Source organism: Lethenteron reissneri, chromosome 2 (assembly GCF_015708825.2).
Source record: "Lethenteron reissneri isolate LAM-NWPU_2019-01 chromosome 2, ASM1570882v1, whole genome shotgun sequence".
Classification (NCBI taxonomy): domain Eukaryota; kingdom Metazoa; phylum Chordata; class Hyperoartia; order Petromyzontiformes; family Petromyzontidae; genus Lethenteron; species Lethenteron reissneri.
In genome coordinates this window covers 12,050,921-12,069,533 of record NC_083780.1, presented here as the reverse complement: position 1 = coordinate 12,069,533, position 18,613 = coordinate 12,050,921, and the positions used below count along the sequence as shown (strand labels likewise).

Genomic DNA, 18,613 nt, shown 5'->3' with positions numbered 1-18,613 from the left:
GGTGGGGCTGGGTGGGGAGGGGCTGGTCACCCCGTGGTGCCCTTATAAAACTCAACGTTTAACCTACTCACGCCGGCTTGTGCCCGCCCTCACAGTCGGCCATATTTGCGGAATACACCACGCCACCGTTGACCCTGGCCATTGACCGAGCAACCCAACGTTCCTACCAGCTCCCTCCGCAGGAATGTGTTTATTTTACGTGCAATGGGAGTTGGTTCCAGTGGAGGGGAGCAAAAAGGGAGAGTGAACAAAAGCGAGACTGGGCACAGGACGAGGGAGACACCGACAGTAGAGATTGGGAGCAGAGAGAACGGGATGGGACATATCTATGAGAGAAGCAAGCGATGGTGAGGATGTTATTCTTAAGTTGTTTCAATATTCATATTGGTTCTCCAAAAGCTGTTCCTCTGCGAATGAATGTTTACCCCCTTCTGGATTGTGTTGGTCTCTCCCAACGTGTAAACGTTCCCACTCACAATCTCGGTCAAACCCTTGCTCCAGTTATTATGTCTGGCTTGCCCATATCACATTTAAATCTGTGCAATGTTTCTGTATCTGACCATGTCGCAATTTTTGTTACTTTTTTCCCACTTTCCTTAACCAGAATGAACGTTATGTCAACTATAGAAAGTCTTTAAATACAACTCAGTTTTCCGAGTCAATTTCGTCATCCTTACCCTCAAACCTTTTTTTTCTCTTTGGAGGACAAGGTTCTTTATACTTCAACACTTTCCAATACTTTTGACTTTCGAGTGCCACCTAAAGAATGTCGTGTCTCCTCCAATCGCCTATCTCATTGGTATACTGATCATCTGCGCTCCTTAGCAATATCTGGGAGAAAGCATGAACGGAGATGGAGGGACACAGGTCTGGAGATTATTTTTCAGATCTGGAAGCAACATCAGTGTGTGTGTGTGTGTGTATAGGGACGTAAGCAGTGGCGGCTCCTGCAAAATCTCTCAGGGGAGGCAAATGTCTGGATGATTGATAAGGATAAGGTCCACCCATGCAATGGATAAATTAACAGCTTAAGCATGTACAGGCAACTTCACTTCTTTAATATTAATGAAAAATAAAGTGACTCTTACACTACATCTTGTTTGTTTCTATACTCACTATTATTACAATCCACTCAGTTTCTTTTATTAAAGATTCCACTAGGTGGCGACAAATACAATTGTTGACTGAAACGTGCTTACGTATGATGACGTAAGCACGTTAGTGCGAGCCCTCCCGGAAGCCATAGAGAATGCATTGCAGCGCCCGCCGTTCGAAAAAAACATCTTTCAATGTAAGTCTATGGGATCACTCTGGGCGATTCTCAGCCAGAGTGAAATCGCCCAAAAAGAGGCGGTACTCCACAGAACGTGACATGACGCTGATTGGACTATATCCAGAGGCACAGTAACGGCTAGTGTAACTCTGTGGTTGAATGACATTGGTGGTGTGTCGCCCAATCGCCCTAATGAAGAAACTGCCCCTGGACGTAAGAATAGGTTTTACCCGTTCTGGCAATAAAGCAGTTGTGTTAGGATGTTAAAACACTAAACTGAAACCTTTTGCAACGAATCATGTCTGCATTAACCACATATGCTCGTGGTGAACATGCAAAAAACATGCTCCACCACCCGACACGGCCAAATAATAAAAAATGTGTCACGTTTACAAACACGCAAACAGTTCACTACTTTCTCCCACCGGTGTGTTGAAGAGTGAATCAACAACATTTTTACAATTTTGAGTACGACGTTTCGCTGGTAAACACATTCCTGCGGAGGGAGCTGGTAGGAACGTTGGGTTGCTCGGTCAATGGCCAGGGTCAACGGCGGCGTGGTGTATTCCGCAAATATTGCCGACTGTGAGGGCTGGGCACAAGCCGGCGTGAGTAAGTTAAACGTTGAGTTTTATAAGGGCACCACGGGGTGACCAGCCCTCCCCACCCAGCATAACCCTACCCAGCCCCACCCCTCCCACCCCCCACCCAGCCCCACCCTCCCCACCCAGCCCCTCCCCACCCTCCCTTCCCCACCCAGCCCCTCCCCACCCAGCCCTTCCCCACCCTCCCCTCTCCACCCAGCCCCTCCCACCCAGCCCCTCCCCACCCAGCCCCACCCCTCCCATCTTTGGATGCACAACGGACGGATGGACGGATACAATAATCCCATGTGGGCTGGTGTAACCAGGAGGTTCCTGCCAGTATTACATCCAGCATCATCGGGCAATTTGCCAGAATGGTGAAGCCATCCACTTGCTCCCGGTCTTAAATCAAGCAGCAGCAGCAGGGTGACGTCATCATTTAACCCAATCTGGTGCAGTGATTTGAGGCGGAGAGGGGCAGGTTATTGTAATTATATACTAGATTGGTAATCATTCAATTGTTATTAATTAGTATTTGTTTCCCCTATAAAGAACTGTAATTGTAATATATATATAATTTAATAATACAGAATGTAAGTTGTTTGTGCCATTTCATTCTGGCTTTAGAGCAATGCATCGTACGGAGAACAGCACTTGGTTAAGGTTGTAAGTCATGTATCCATGTATTCTTTGGTTCTTTCGGTTAAGTCACGTACTAAAGATAAAATAATAAATTAAATAATAGCATATTACGACGTTTCGATTGCAACACAAGCAATCATCATCAGGCATAAAAGAAATAGCAACAAAAATCTAACTAGAAAACTATAGACAGACATACAAGCAGACAGACATCACAAGGACACACAGAGAGAGGACACATATCGGCACAAAGAGAGAGGTCGTTTCTGTGACGGGGCCTTAAATATAGACAGGGGGGGCGGGAGGAGACAGAGAAAAAATTAGCATATCAATGAGTGGACGGCAACGTGATGCTGCTGCAAGTAAGATGACGACGCGGCACGGCACGCAAGCTTGAAAATCATCCATGATTGCCGATTTTTGGTGCACTACCCATCATGATTCTTCTGGATCTTAGTGCTACTTTTGATTCCGTTGATGGTTGTATTTTGCTAAATCGTCGAGACTCATGTAGGCCTCGCAGCCACTGCTCTCTGTTGGCTAATGGCATTCTTGTCCAACAAGGAGGGATGAGGGGATCACACTCCACACGACAGATGTCGTGTCCTCATGGGGTCCTGAGGGCTCATTTATAGGACGTCTTGTTCACAGCCTATATAACTACGACTGCTCGATATTCTTGTTTTTCTCGGTAAAGTCACGTAGAAGGGAAACGTCGTGAGAATTGTATTGTTTTATATTTTTATTTTTTATTGTTTTCCTCCTACGTGACTTTACCGAAAAAAAACAAGAATATGAATCCCTGCAGTCAAGAAAGCTTTAAATCAAAATGTACTACTGCTTGGTCAAACATTTTCGTCGTGGTGAAACGGGGCTCCTGTTAGTCGAATCACAAGGCATGGCAGGAAGCCACAAGGTTGATGTGTGAGAGGACTTTGTGTTGTTTCTCCGGTGACGTGTATTTCGGTATACGTGCACACTTTTTCTACTGAAGTGGTGTAATATTTACAAGGAGTGTAAGATTTATAAAGCAGGAGGCTGTTATAAAGTATACAACGGGAATTGTTTTATAAGGGCACGCAGGTATTTTATGGGCTGTAGACACCACTGTGGATGATAAGAGAGAGATACGTCCGAATGTTAAGTAAACGGTGTTTGAGACCAGGAGTGCTTTCGTTAGCACTGGCGTAGATGAAGAGGAGCCAGACCCTCAAGCGGCTCGAAAGAAAATTGCTGGCATTTGAGCTCAGGATTTCTGAGATGGATGTTGTGGAAAGACGGGGTAATAAGCAGTGCAAAAGTACGGAAGGCACCATGGCAGGCAAGATGAGATACCATTGGGAAAGGGAAATCCTGGATTACGCTCGGTGGGACGCGTGTGAAGGGGGGCGCAGGGCTCGTTTACCGAGATGGACACTGGATTGGTCGTCTCCAGCAGTCGCAGAGGTGAGAATGTCGCGATAGATGTTGGGGTTTAACAAGGAAGGACAAGGTGAGAAATGAAGAAGCGAGAGGAAGACTCAAGGTGGTGGAAATCACAGAGAAGGCGAGAGAGAGAGAGAGAAAACAGGCTTGTGTGGTTCGGTCACGTGGAGAGACAACAGGACAATGATGTGGGTCAGAAGGTGCAAGTGGATGGAAATAGATCGAGAGGAAGGCAGAAGAAGAGGTGGGGGTGGGGGGGCGATTGGACACGGTGGCCCGAGGAGCGGACAGAGAGATGGCGCAGGACAGGGTTAGGGTGGAGAAGGTTGGTAAGGACAGCGGACACCCCCACGTGAGTGGGACACACGCGTGGAAGAAGAAGAGTCCGGAGAGCAACTCGGGAGCAGATGGTGGGGTTGAGACAGCCGGGAGGAGATCTTGGAGGTGACGCGTCTTAATTGTGCAGCAGCTGCAAGGACAGACGAAGGCTGGGGGGGCATCGGCAATGGGGTGCGGAGGTGGTAACAACCAACAGCTTTGGCCACGATGAACTTTTACGAACTTCCTCTTTGCACACAGGTGTGTGTGTGTACTATTTAATAGGGTTAACCTTGCATCAACAGATGGGTTAATAAGTAATCTTTCAAACAAGAAAATCACGTCCGCGTGCGACAGCATTTTGATTGGTGGACGATGTCTGTTTCGCCCGTGAACAACCCTCCTTCCATTCAGCTCTGTGTTCTTGCGTTTATTGCCTGACTGACCTTACCTGCCGAGGTTTAGTGCTCCACGTATCATTCGCTGTGGCGGTCGAGTTTAAATGCTGCTTGGTAACAACCGCCCGCCAACTCTGCATACTTACACTGTTGCAATGTGCACTATTGCGTCCCGCAACAAACAATTCTTATCTTACGTTTCGTTTCCTTACGGTTGCCGATATTGTCTTTCTTTTATCAGCATGTAGCCCCCTCCCCCCCAGTTATCTTCCAGTCTTTTCTATCTTTTATTGTCCAATCGTTGGCCTCGACATTATTTTGGGTGTTTATGACGTGTCCACCTGTGATCGTGATGCGGTTATTGGACGCGACGATTTTGTCTGCATCTGGTTCTTTATCGACTTCACGCCGTGTTGAAGTTATTGCAAAATAAAAAAAACCTGATAAATATGCAAATAGGCCACCATCGGCTGCGTTCATCCCATTCTCTTTCACAAGGTTGTAAAAGAAAATGGCGTCTTGTTTACGGCGCAAATGTTTGACCTTCAATGCAGTGATTTTACAGTGCAGCGCCATGAACCGGGCCATCCGAGTTGGATTCCCGGCCACGGCTAACATCGGTGGCAAATTATATCACAACTTAATTTGGAGCTTTCGTGACTGCAGGAATTATTATTTGGTTCATATTCTTAGGTGTTTTCGGTAAAGTCACGTAGGTAAAACATTAAAATTAATAAAAGTAAAATAAAATAAAAATCACGACGTTTCGGAGGCAACACAAGTCTCCGAAACGTCGTGATTTTAATTTTATTTTACTTTTATTAATTTTAATGTTTTACCTACGTGACTTTACCGAAAACACCTAAGAATATGAATCCTTGCAGTCACGAAAGCTTCAAATCTAGAATTATTCTTTGGTTCTTTCGGTAAAGTCACGTATAAAGATAAAATAATAATCAACCAGATAGGGTGTTGACTGTTATGTTATCCGACTCTCTGTTGTATTACATTAAATTTCTAAGTATACTAGATTTGTGTTTCTATTTAATTTATACCTGATGATGATTGCTTGTGTTGCAATCGAAACGTCGTATGCTAGTATTTAATTTAATTTATTATTTTATCTTTATACGTGACTTTACCGAAAGAACCAAAGAATATATCACAACTGGTCCTGCCCTTGGTGGGGGCCTACTCTCGCAGTCCCCGTTGGGGGTTTGTGACTGGCACGTCGGCGCTGGGGGTTGCTCACCCTTCCGGATAGGCCGTGAGTCTTTAACCGAATTGGCATCGGCCCCCCAGTGATTGAAACAAAATTAACTTTTAGTTGTATGAAACTAAACTTTTTATTTATATTTTACCAGGTAGACCCACGGAACTATATCGATCTTTTTCAGAAGCGACCTGGACACAAATGATCGCTCAACGAAGTGGCTTATCACGTGGAAATGTTTAGCAGCCAAACACTCTTCAACGCGTGTTTCTAAATGTGGGAGGGAAAAACTGGAGGGCCCGGAGAAAAAATCCACGCGACCACGGGGAGAACTTGGAAACTACAGAGATACAGCCGTTTGTGTAGGGATCGAACCCACTACCTCCTGTTTACCAGGCGGGGTGGTTATTCAACTTTCCACCGTGGCTCCTCTATTGAATGCATTCTGGGAGATTTAAAAAATGGGATATTTTAAGAAAACGTATTATTCATGATAGCCAAAAAATATCCCAGAATAGCTGCAGTCCGAGTTGGCAACCCTCATCTGTGCCCAGCAGTGAACCGTCCGCTTGTGAGCGAGCCCCGTGGGCTCTGTCTTGGCGAGGTCGGTAATTTACTCGCCCCCTTCATACCTCGAAGAGATTGAAACATCAACCCTTACAGGCTTGGTGTATCACACGTGAACCCTTATAACCGTTGCAGTGACATAGAATCGGTCACTTAGCAGCATAGCGCTTGTTGCTGGCAGGGAAGGGGATCTGCAGTTACAGCAGGCCTGACTGACAGCAGGTCACGTGATAGACGAGAGAGAGAGAGGGATGTCGGGTAAAGGTTACAGAAGGGGCACGTGGGGGAAGCCCAGGATCCCGCTAGTAGGTTCTAGAGAGAGGGCGTGGCCGGGGCGGAGCTGGGAGCATAAAAGGAGGCCCCGAGCGAGAGCTCAGGGCTGTCGTGTGGAGTGGGATCCCCTCGTCGTGCTGCTGGAGTCTTTGTCGCCGTCTTCGCCATCTCGGCGTCGCCAGTCAGGCAGTCTGCCAACTGCCCTGACTGGCAACCGTAGTTGCTAAAGTGTGAACTGTGAAGGCTGTTAATAAACAGGGTGTCTCCTACTCTCAGTGTCTCCAAGTCAGTCACTACACCGGCAAGGCTGGGTGTGTCACATGTGAATCCTTATACCTGCAGGGGGCTGTGTCTATCACACGTGATCTCTTCGTGTACCATCAACCTTCCTCCCACACCTCTCCCCCTCGGGTTAAGCGTGTGTGTGTGTGTCATGCCACGCTGCGTTGGCCAAGCGTTCACGTGTTATTAAAATCAAGACAGCCCGTTGCCATGGTCTCAGTCGATATGACGAGCTATATTTAGTCACCTGTTTAATTGTGCAATCTAGTTTGCATAGCGTGATGAATGTTTGCCAGTGCCAAGTCCCACAGTCCTTGTTTAAATATGCATCGTGTTCTTTAACCGCGTGGAGTGTACGCGACTTGCATGCAGTACGTGCCACCAAATGCTGACGTGGACGCGTGAACACCACCGCTCACGGTGTATCCAATTGACCTCCCCACCCCAGCAGAAAACACTACGACCGTTCGTACAAGGCCTCACGTACGCACCACTCTTGGGCAATAGGACGAGGCAGCCCTAAATGCAGGGTACACGAATCTGCAGTCCAAGGTCGTGGGCTTCCTCAAAGGATTCCCAGCACCCAAAAGGTCGCGTCTTGTTTTGCATTTACAACCTGGGCTCTTGGAGTATGGGGCCGTCGATAAATGACGTCACGCACCTAGAGGGGGGGGGGGGGGGGTCAGACACTTGTGACGATGTGTGACAAGGGGGTGGGGGGTTGTTTGAGAAATGTGACGTCACATGCGCAGCTTTAAATAAATATAGACAACACGTTCTACTTAATTAAATAGACTTTTTGATAAATGTTTTCTGCTACAACATCAGCTCGCGTGCACATGCTTAGGCGTATTGTTTTGCAGTGCAGAATGTTCGCGAGAGACAGCAACGGCTTTTTAGAGACCTTCATCCATCGGTAGATTGAACATAGCTGCTGCTGATGATGATGAGTATGAGTTTTGAGATATGGCCCTCGCCCACTGCGACCCCACCCTTAGTATGCAGGCAAATACATCAATTTAGTTTGTTTAACAGGTAGGCTTTCGCGACCAACATTAATCATAATAACGTTTTTTGGGTCAGATCGCGTTATTTCGTTTCACGTCTCTTTCCTTCTCGGCTGTATACAGAACCAGCATCTGTACTTAGAGTGGAGGAATCCCATGAGATATGAAGCGCTTTTTTCACAGGGATTGTGTCGAGGCGCCTGGGATCATGTAACTCCTAGATCGAAGGGGTCGACATCCGTCTAGAAGCGCCCGAACAAAGACCCACATCATTAGCCGTAAAATGTTCCACATAGGGTCGAATGGGCGAACAACAAATACATGAACACACGGTTTCTCGGGAGGTACATATCGTACATGGATCGTGCTCTGCGTCTTTAAAACTCAGCCGAACAGCGCGTAGCACTTGCATGTCTGCCTTGTGCATCCGGCACGACAGTTTGTATTGAAATCGATGCGGGCTGTGGCTCTTTTTGTTTTTGCCGATTTGAAACGCACCGTTCGGAAACGCAGTGCGTTTCACTGTTGCCGCGCGGATTCTCACCGCAACCTTCAATGGTGGGACATTCATTACACTGGTCAACAACAAAAAACATTTTTTTCTGGCCTGGACTTTTGCAGCTGTTTTAGATTAATTTCAAGGTGCTGATTCCAAATTTGATCTCAGATTTGCTCTATCACATCTCATTTTTATGCTATCGGCATACCCCATTTTCATTGATTTTACCCGAAATTAACTCTGTCACTTATGATTGCAAGTTGTTGCGAGTCAGTGACTGCTTTAGTGTTAAAATATGGTGCTGTATTTTTAGGATAGTGTGTTTATAATATCATTTAATGTAGATATCCACATTTATTTAATATTTTTCTTTTGCAGTTTTTATTGAAAATGCAATATTTGATATCTCAAAAACCTGATGTGATAGACAAAAACTGATTTGGAATCAGCACCCCAAAATTACCTTCAAACCGTTGGAATACCTTGTGCCAGAAAAAGTGTGTTGACCAGTGCTATAGGCCAACGTGGTTCCTCACCGCGGCACTTTTATTGCTCGACAATCCGTGAAATAAATAAAGAGTTACAGTGCAAATCGACCACGGAGCATTTTTTATTGTCACCCACACCAGGAGTTTTCCTTACACCGTTGCATTTCGTTCGTCGAAGACCGTTCCACTGGTTGCATGGCACTCGTTTTTAGGTCGTTCGGTTCTGAGGTTACACATTTAATTGGAGTCAATGGGAGACGTCACGGGAGTTGTGAATTGCATCTCCGGTTTGGAACATCCCACAGCGCAGATCTTACTGGTAGGAACCTCCTGGTTACACCAGCCCACAGGGGATTATTGTGAGCGTTCGTCCGTCGTGCATCCAAAAATGGGAGGGGTGGGGCTGGGTGGAGAGGGGAGGGTGGGGAGGGGCTGGGTGGGGAGGGTGGGGAGGGGCTGGGTGGGGAGGGTGAGGAGGGGCTGAGTGGGGAGGGTGGGGAGGGGCTGGGTGGGGAGGGGCTGGGTGGGGGGTGGGAGGGGTGGGGCTGGGTGGGGAGGGTCTGGTCACCCCGTGGTGCCCTTATAAAACTCAACGTTTAACCTACTCACGCCGGCTTGTGCCCGCCCTCACAGTCGGCCATATTTGCGGAATACACCACGCCCCCGTTGACCCTGGCAATTGACCGAGTAACCCAACGTTCCTACCAGCTCCCTCCGCAGGAGGAATGTGTTTCAATGCGCTGATCTCACCTCTCCGAGCTTTTGTTCTAGTGCCCATTTACTTCGTGAGCCAAGGACACATGGGGCAGTGCACAACCATGTGTGGTGTCCACCATAAATAGTGTCCACCATGATTGCTGGTTGGTTGGATTGCAGATATCTGGGCAGATGAGGTTAGTTATGATCGCTTACGAGGAGAGCCTCACTGAGATCAAGACTCTTTCTGTGGAGGGTCCTGCCAAGTTCTTGGCAGTAGCGGGTGATGATGTTATATGCAATCCCAATTGTGTACTTTAGCAGGTAAGTTATAAGCATCGAGGCGTATCATGGCTAACACCAATGATGTTTTCGATAGTTCTGAGATGAAACTAAAGAACGTGGGAAGACAATCATCCATAACAGGGGAGAACATACAGACTATACAGAGAAAGGTGCCCGAGTCAGGAATCGAACCCAGGAGCCTTCTTGCTGTGAGGCCACGAGCGTTACCTCTGTGCCATCACCCTGCCGCCAAATGGTTGCTTTACTGTGTCACAGAGCTAAGTGTGGGCAGGCTGAGGTTCCAAAGGGCAGGTGGGTTGATTGGTTGGTTGATGGAACCAGCTGAGAGTAGATGTAAGGCTGGCGTGTCTGGATTAACTGAGATTTAACCGGTTGGTGAGTTCACGGAGCGAAGTGTGGACCAGGTGAGGCCGGTCAGTGTGGACAGGTGAGCTTGTTGAGGCCGGGCAGGTGAAGTCGGCCGCTGCTGAAGGCTCGCTCGGCCGCGTGTGCGGAGAGGCGCAGCGCGAACAACTTCTCGCTGGTGATGGGGTGACGGCCCCCCATGGAACACGCCGGGTCATCGCCCGGCTCGAAGTAGTGACAACGGCGGGAGGCGCGTCCTTGCGGAGGGATGTAATCGTAGACGTCCACCTCTTCGCACAACGACATCATCAGCATCACGCCTGCGGGGGCAGTTGAGGAAGACGAGGCTTGATCGGGCGCGAAAGGGGGGTTAAGAGCCGTGGTTTGGCTGAGATGCAGGTGGAAATCTAGATTTGAAGCTTTCGTGACTGCAAGGATTCATGCTATTAGGTTTTTTCCGGTAAAGTTACGTAGGTAAAAAAAATAGAAATAACAATAGAAATAAAATAATACAATATAGTAAAATAATTATTTTATTTCTATTATTATTTCTATTATTTTTATTCTTTATTTACCTACGTGACTTTACCGAAAGAAACCTAAGAGCAAGCAGGTGGAATGCCAGCCCACGCTTGTCTCCACACGAATGCAAGTAAATATGGGGACAAAGTTAATCGGCAGGCAACACAACTACTTTCCATATATGTCTCTCCACGTAACAAAATATATATTTTTAGTTTTTTAGTTTTTACACATCCGGTCGGGTACGGGTACGGGTACCCGTTTGCAATCCTGGTGCGGTCGGGTACGGGTACGGGTAGACCGTGAGTCACTGGTGAGTAACTGTTTGTCACTCATTTCCCTACGTCTGGTCTCTTCTCACAATTCAAGTTCTTAGAATCAACCCACCCGCGCCTGCAACATAGTTTCATCCCAGAGGTCGCAATCAGGCACCCGATACCTGTACCCTACCCGTACCCGGCCGGGTACGGGTAGGGTATGGGTACGGCCGGGTACGGGTACCCGTTTGCGACCCTGGTGCGGCCGGGTACAGGTATGGGTAAGTAATCAAAACCCGTTTGCGACCTCTGGCCTGCGGTAGCCACCGTTTATTTTGTCGGTGTTAGTTGTCGTATCCCCGCGTCCTCGTACCCAGGAACCCCGAGGACGTGGGGGTCTGGCGGGCGTGGCACATGCCCAGGTTCTCCTGCACGAGGCCCCACGCGCCGCGCACGAAGCGAGGGTGCAGCAGGTAGAAGTGCTGGCCAGGACGCTGGCGCCGATGGGCCACGTAGGCGTCGAAGAACGGCGCGTTCCTGTTGCGGTACCACTGTGGAACGGGGGGGGGGGGGGGCGGCGGGGGTGGAAGAGAGGGCAAACTTAATTTGGAGCTTTCGTGACTGCAGGAATTAAATTTCGATTTAAAGCTTTCGTGACTGCAGGGATTCATCTTCTTGATGAATCCCTGGGCCGACAAGTCACACCTCCAAGTGTATTTGTTTAACAAGGTGATATAGCTCGAGATACCAGGAGAGTCCAAGTTGAAAAGGTGACGGACCTGAGACTCCACAAACAAACCACAGAAACGCAAAGCACAGCAACGAAGCAAAGATAAACCATGGCACAAACCAAACTGAAATTAACCAAACACAGATCATTAAGAAAGCAACCGCATTGCAGCAGAAAACAGTGCACAAACACAAATCGATATCAGCACCAATTTCCGGTAACAAAAAGTTGGCTCAAGACAAACACCAACAATTTGTTATCGGACCGTGCAATCTGTGTGACGTCACGCCGATCGTGCTATCGGTTGAGCGTCGCAAGACGCTTGATCCAGACGTAAGTCTAGATTTGAAGCTTTCGTGACTGCAAGGATTCATATTCTTAGGTTTTTTCGGTAAAGTCACGTAGGTAAAAAATTAAAATTAATAAAAGTAAAATACAAATAAAAATCACGACGTTTCGGAGGCAACACAAGCTTCCGTCTTCAGGTGGAACCGTCACAGCACGATTGCTATCCACCTGAAGACGGAAGCTTTTGTTGCCTCTCACTTGATACAGCTACCGTGCTGTGACGGTTCCACCTGAAGACGGAAGCTTGTGTTGCCTCCGAAACGTCGTGATTTTTATTTTATTTTTATTTTACTTTTATAAAAAAAAAATTTTACCTACGTGATTTTTATTTTATTTTTATTTTACTTTTATGAATTTTTTTTTTACCTACGTGACTTTACCGAAAAAACCTACGAATATGAATCCAGTCATAGATCTACCAAACTGCTCGCGGAAGCGGATGTCACAGACCTACGTCTGAAATCCCTTCTACAAGGGGGGACCTCTAGTCCACGAACAGCGGAGGACGTCGCATTCTCCACCCTCTCGCGTCTCGTGAGAGCAATGGTCGTCGCGTGATAGTCACAGTAACAATTAACATTTAGAGACGTGGAATTTAGCCAAATTAAGTGCAGAACCAAATTTTAAGCCGTGCGTGTGTTGTGTGTTGTGGGGAGCGGTCGTGAAGCGGTCAGCGCGTTGCGCTATGAACCTGGCGAACCGAGTTCGATTCTTGTTCACAGCCAACACCAGTGACGATGATTTTAATCGGTCCTGGTCCTCCCCTAGGTCGACTCAGCCTCAAACGAGTACCTGGTGCGATGTGTAAACGTTGCCACTGGGGAGACAAAGGCGGCCGGGCGTGGTGCTGGCCCCCCACCCTCTCGTGTGCCGTGCCGGCCTTCATAGGTGATGCTACTCGCGCTAACAGCACAACGCCCCAAAAGTCTGCTAAGGCTACACGTGGCAATGTGTGTGTGTGTTGTTGTTGTTGTTGCGCGCGTGTTGTTGTTGTTGCGCGTGTGTGAGTCGGTACCAAGGACACGTCGCAGTTGGGAGGAGGAGTGTCCCACAGAACCAGAATGACGTCTTTGTAGAGCGGGTCCGTGTGGAAGTTAAACTTTTTCCGCGTCACCACCTGTTCGATCATGGCAAGGGTCACCACGTACGAGATGGGAGCGGGGGGGGGGCTATTGGTCCATTAGAGAAGGCAGGGGGAGGGGAGTTGCAAAAGCAGGAATATATTTTCATTGGGGGGGGGGAGGCTCTTTCAATATATGAACCCCTAGCGAGATGACAGACAAGAAAGATAGAAAGACAAGAAATCCAGAGATGGAATTAGATGAGAAGTGCGTACAGCAATGATGTCATCAGCCAGCAGTGGATTGACTGAGCGGCTGTTAGCAATGGAATCACGGAGAGGGTTCCGGGGCGTTGAGCGCTTGGCGCGGAGGATTCGTGGTTAGAACCCAGCGGCTGCCCTGGTTAATACTGCGGGAGTATCCACTATTATAATAATAATAATAATACTTGCGCGCGTTGTCTGCTTTAGGGTGTTAATTCTAGATTTGAAGCTTTCGTGACTGCAAGGATTCATATTCTTAGGTTTTTTCGGTAAAGTCACGTAGGTAAAAAATTAAAATTAATAAAAGTAAAATAGCTCTCACTTGATACAGCTATCGTGCTGTGACGGTTCCACCTGAAGACGGAAGCTTGTGTTGCCTCCAAAACGTCGTGATTTTTATTCTATTTTTATGTAACTTTTATTAATTTTAATTTTTTACCTACGTGACTTTACCGAAAAAAACCTAAGAATATGCTTTAGGGTGGATGTTAAACATCCTCGTGACGTCATTCGCCAACAAGTATCCCATCTGTGGCAGGCGTCAGGCTCCTGCTTAAAAAAAACAACAACTTTCATTACTCGTAAATTACACAATTGGGAAAATGCACAATATTGTGCACCTCCGCTGAAGATGATCAAGGAGCCCGTCTCGAGGGTCACGTGGCTCAGCCGGACGTGGCCTGTAACCCAGCACGGTGGAGGTGTGAAACTTCCCGACCCGTGGAACGACGAGACCACCATCTCCCGGCCTGCCAGGGGTATGGCGCTTCCAGCGAGTGGGTTACGATCCATGTGTAGGCGGACTGCGTGTTACCCTTCCCCCCACCGACACCCTCTCACTCGTGGGTTTCCTGCAGATGCTTCGTTCTACTCCCACCTCGACGACAGGGTGCTTCAAATACAATGTTTGAACGCTTACACGAGACTGTCGGTTTTAATGGAAAAATAACGGATAATACGCTGTTACGTGATAACAAATGTGATGTTAATAGCTTAAAAAAGTCAAAGCGTCTCCACTTAATTTTTGATTTAAAGCTTTCGTGACTGCAGGGATTCATATTCTTGGTGCGTTCGGTAAAGTCACGTAGAAGGGAAATAATAAAATAATAAAAATATAAAACGATAAAAATTATCACGACGTTTCGACTGCAACACAAACAATCATCATCAGGTGTGAAATTCACAGCAAGAACATTTTTAAAAATTAGATTTTGATTTTTTCAATTTTTTTGTGAAAATTTGAACACAAATCAAAATTATTTTTTTACAAATTTTAAAAAATCACATTTTTTAAAAATTTCTTGCTGTGGATTTCACACCTGATGACGATTGCTTGTGTTGCAGTCGAAACGTCGTGATCATTTTTTTATTGTTTAATATTTTTATTATTTTATGATTTCCCTTCTACGTGACTTAAACCGAAAGAACCAAGAAAATGCGTCTCCACTTGTTCGCCTTTATTGTCAACGCGTGCCTGGGATCTTCTCCAGGTGGTCTCCAGAGCCCAGAGGCGGCTAACTTCTCGTGGAGTTGTTGCAAATTCTCAGACGTGTCGATATTTTATTTTTGAAGCACCCTGTAGAAACACTCGTTATAGAATTGGTCAAACATCTCGAGTATAGGACCACAAAGCCTTGCCAACTGTTGGTGCCGGTGTTGGATGCCTTCCCGCTTGACCGTGGTTCAATCAAGCGGCGTTTTGAGATGCGTGAACGACGCTTCGTAAAAACACATTGTCCTGCGGAGGGAGCTGGTAAGGAACGTTGGGTTGCTCGGTCAATGGCCAGGGTCAACGGCGGCGTGGTGTATTCCGCAAATATGCCCGACGTTGAGGGCGGGCACAAGCCGGCGTGAGTAGGTTAAACGTTGAGTTTTATAAGGGCACCACGGGGTGAACAGCCCCTCCCCACCCAGCCCACCCTCCCCACCCAGCCCCTCCCTCCACACCCAGCCCCTCCCTGCACGACGGACGGACACAATAATCCCCTGTGGGCTGGTGGAACCAGTGGGTTCCTACCAGTATAAAAGTATTATCATCCATCATCATCATCACAGTGCACGGGGGATGACGTCACCATTGAGTTGATGAGGCGGACTGTCGTCTTGCTGCCCACGTGACGCTCGTATCCCGTGGTGGGAGCCGTGTTGAATCGCAGGACGGCGTCGTGGGAATCTGCACGTGGTCGACACACAAATACAAAGATCGATAATGACGAGTAATAAACAGCACGGACCAATAGGCTCGTGATGACAGGGAGCGGCGCCCAGCCACTCACTCATCCAACCATTCACTCATTCACCCACTCACTCACCCAACCACTCACCCAACCACTCACACATCCACCCACTCACCCACCTAACCACTCACCCAACCACTCACCCAACCACTCACCCAACCACTCACACATCCACCCACTCACCCACCTAACCACCCACCCAACCACTCACACATCCACCCACTCACCCACTCACTCACTTACCCACCCACTCACCCAACCACTCACTCACCCACTCACTCACCCAACCACTCACCCACTCACTCACTCAACCACTCACTCACCCACCCACTCACTCACCCACCCACTCACCACACTGCCAGGTCACAACACGTGTGTCTGCTTCTTCTCTCGCACTGCCGCGCTTTAAAATTCCCTCGACATCGTTTCTCTTCCCAAGTTCCCCCCCCCCACACACAACCTCGCTCATTCCAGTAAATATACGAACTCTTATTAATTCACAACGTCAATCGTGCCGTTTGTCGCTGTCCGCTCTGCGTCTGCTCGACCTTTTCCCCGTCCTCCGTGATGTCAAGGCTGATCACTCACCGATCTCGGCTCCCATCTCAGCGGCGAGGAGCGAGGCGGAGTTCGCCACCACGGCGCACCTCTTCCACCTCCTGCCCTCCGCCTCCAGCGAGCGAGCGAGCGAGCGGGCAGGCAAAGCTCCCGGCCATGGTAACGGCGACTCGGCGTCCAGGAGCTCGGTGCCGCTGTCATCGGCCAAGTGACGCAGCGCGCACAGCTGCTGCTCGCGGGGCGGCACGGGGCATCGCGCCGACTTCCCGTGAATCTTTTCCCCCTCCCGCCTCTCTTCTTCCCCTCTCTCCTCCGCGCTCTCCATCATCGCCATCGCCCTCCATTCCCCCCACGCCCGCAACATCGCCCGGTAGGCGGGCGGGGGGTCGTCTCGCTCGAGCCGCGGAGCCCCGCGCGCCGAGTTCGACTCCGGCACGAGGCTGTTGGCGACGCGTTCTGGCTGGTGGCGATGAAGGGCAGCAGGAGGAGGAGGCAGAGGAGGCGGTAGAGCGTCGGGGAGTTGCACGAGGTGGAAGAGCACGTGACAGGTTTGGAGGAGGCACAGAGCCGTGTAGTAACGGCCGCTCATCGTTACGGTGTGCGCTCACGTATGGAGGACACCTGATGGGTGACAAGGGCTGTTGCAACGCCGAATACAAACACCCGATACGCATCTGAGACGATATCGGGGACAGGCAATGCCTGAGATAAATGACACGTGGCCGCACGCGCGCGCGCGCGTCAGCGTGGTACGGGTATTGATTATAGATACGGAATTAGATAAAGGTGCAGCCTTGCAACGGCTTGCTCGCACCGCTGCTGGCGGAGGGCTCGGCAGGGCCACGGCCACGACTCGAATGTGCAAGTGGTAAAGGGGTGCGGGTGGGTTTATGTTTCGTTGTCAGCGTGCTTCTTATGTGCTCCTGCAGTCCACGTACCACCTCTCAACATTGACACACGGTTCACGGCTCGGCGATGGGGAAGAAATCGCACACACGCACGTGTCTGAGTGTAACGAGACGTTTTGGAGTCCATGAAATATCGATACTGCTGTGGTCCCTCGAGACAAGTCGTAAATTGTGTGCTGGCATCATGGTCTAGCTGTGACGGTCCCACCTGATGACGGAGACTTGTGTTGCCTCCGAAACGTCGTGAATTATAATTTTATTTAAATTTATTCTATTTTTTTTTTCACCTACGTGACTTTACCAGAATTGAACTCCTCAGCCACTTCAAGAGCCACCAGTAAACCTCGACATCATCCTCGTACCCCGAAGGACTGCCGACGGTGTGTCTGCACGTGCGAGTATGGGATAGAATCAGGCAGGCAGTTTTCGAGTTCAGAGGTAACAAGGTGCGCCAGGCATGAGTGCCACATCAGCGTAATTCCCCTCCATCCCTGGTTAGCAGCGTGGCCAGAGGGACACCTCTGAAACAGCGCCCCCCCCCTCCGAACCGCAATATGGACCTTGCAACACTCGATAATGACGGAGGAAGGGGCATGCGTGAGGAGTCCAGGAGTTTCACAAATATCTACTGGACGCACCTACCCTCGCCTCCAATGCACAACGAATCACAAGAGTGCATAGCCACCATCACGCTTTGGTTGCTGTACCACCTTAGAACGTACAAGCAAAGTAAATTATAGTCGAATTTTGATTTAAAGCTTTCGTGACTGCGGGGATTCATATTCTTGGTTCTTCGGTAAAGTCACGTAGAAGGGAAATAATAAAATAATATAAAACAATAAAAAATTCTCACGACGTTTCGACTGTAACACAAGCAATCATCATCAGGCGTGACATCCACAGCAAGAAAATTAGAAGAAAAAAAATGTTATAATTTTTTTTCTTGCTGTGGATTTCACGCCTGGTGATTGCTTGTGTTGCAGTCGAAACGTCGTGAGAATGTTAAATATTTATATTATTTTATTATTTCCCTTCTACGTGACTTTACCGAAAGAACCAAGAATATAAATTATAGTCGGTCTATGAAACCAAGACTTGAACCCAGGATCTCTGGAGTTCCAGCTCAGCACTCTGACCTCTTGACCCGTAAGTCACCTTAAACTCCAATTGCCGACCAACCTCTCCACGCCACTGCTTCAGCTGGATAGAGACAATCTCACGAAATATTTCAAATCTAGATTTGAAGCCTTCGTGACTGCAAGGATTCATACTCTTAGGTTTTTTCGGTAAAGTCACGTAGGTAAAAATAAATATTAAAAATAATATAAATAATAAAAATTATAAATCACGACGTTTCGGAGGCAACACAAGTCTCCGTCATCAGGTGGGACCGTCACAGCTAAATTTACTGTA

At 48.3% G+C, this 18,613-nt stretch overlaps 1 protein-coding gene across 1 annotated transcript; it reads right to left on the bottom strand.

Moving 5' to 3' along the window:
* Positions 1-9,487: 9,487 nt before the first annotated feature.
* On the bottom strand, positions 9,488-16,947 carry LOC133343505 (beta-galactoside alpha-2,6-sialyltransferase 2-like). Its single transcript, XM_061553169.1, has 5 exons — positions 16,323-16,947; positions 15,573-15,670; positions 13,189-13,290; positions 11,469-11,646; positions 9,488-10,636 (listed from the first exon to the last, which is right to left on the bottom strand). Exons 1-5 carry the CDS (start codon positions 16,879-16,881, stop codon positions 10,386-10,388), a joined length of 1,188 nt encoding a protein of 395 aa, XP_061409153.1. The 5' UTR covers positions 16,882-16,947; the 3' UTR covers positions 9,488-10,385.
* Between the last annotated feature and the right edge of the window lie 1,666 nt (positions 16,948-18,613).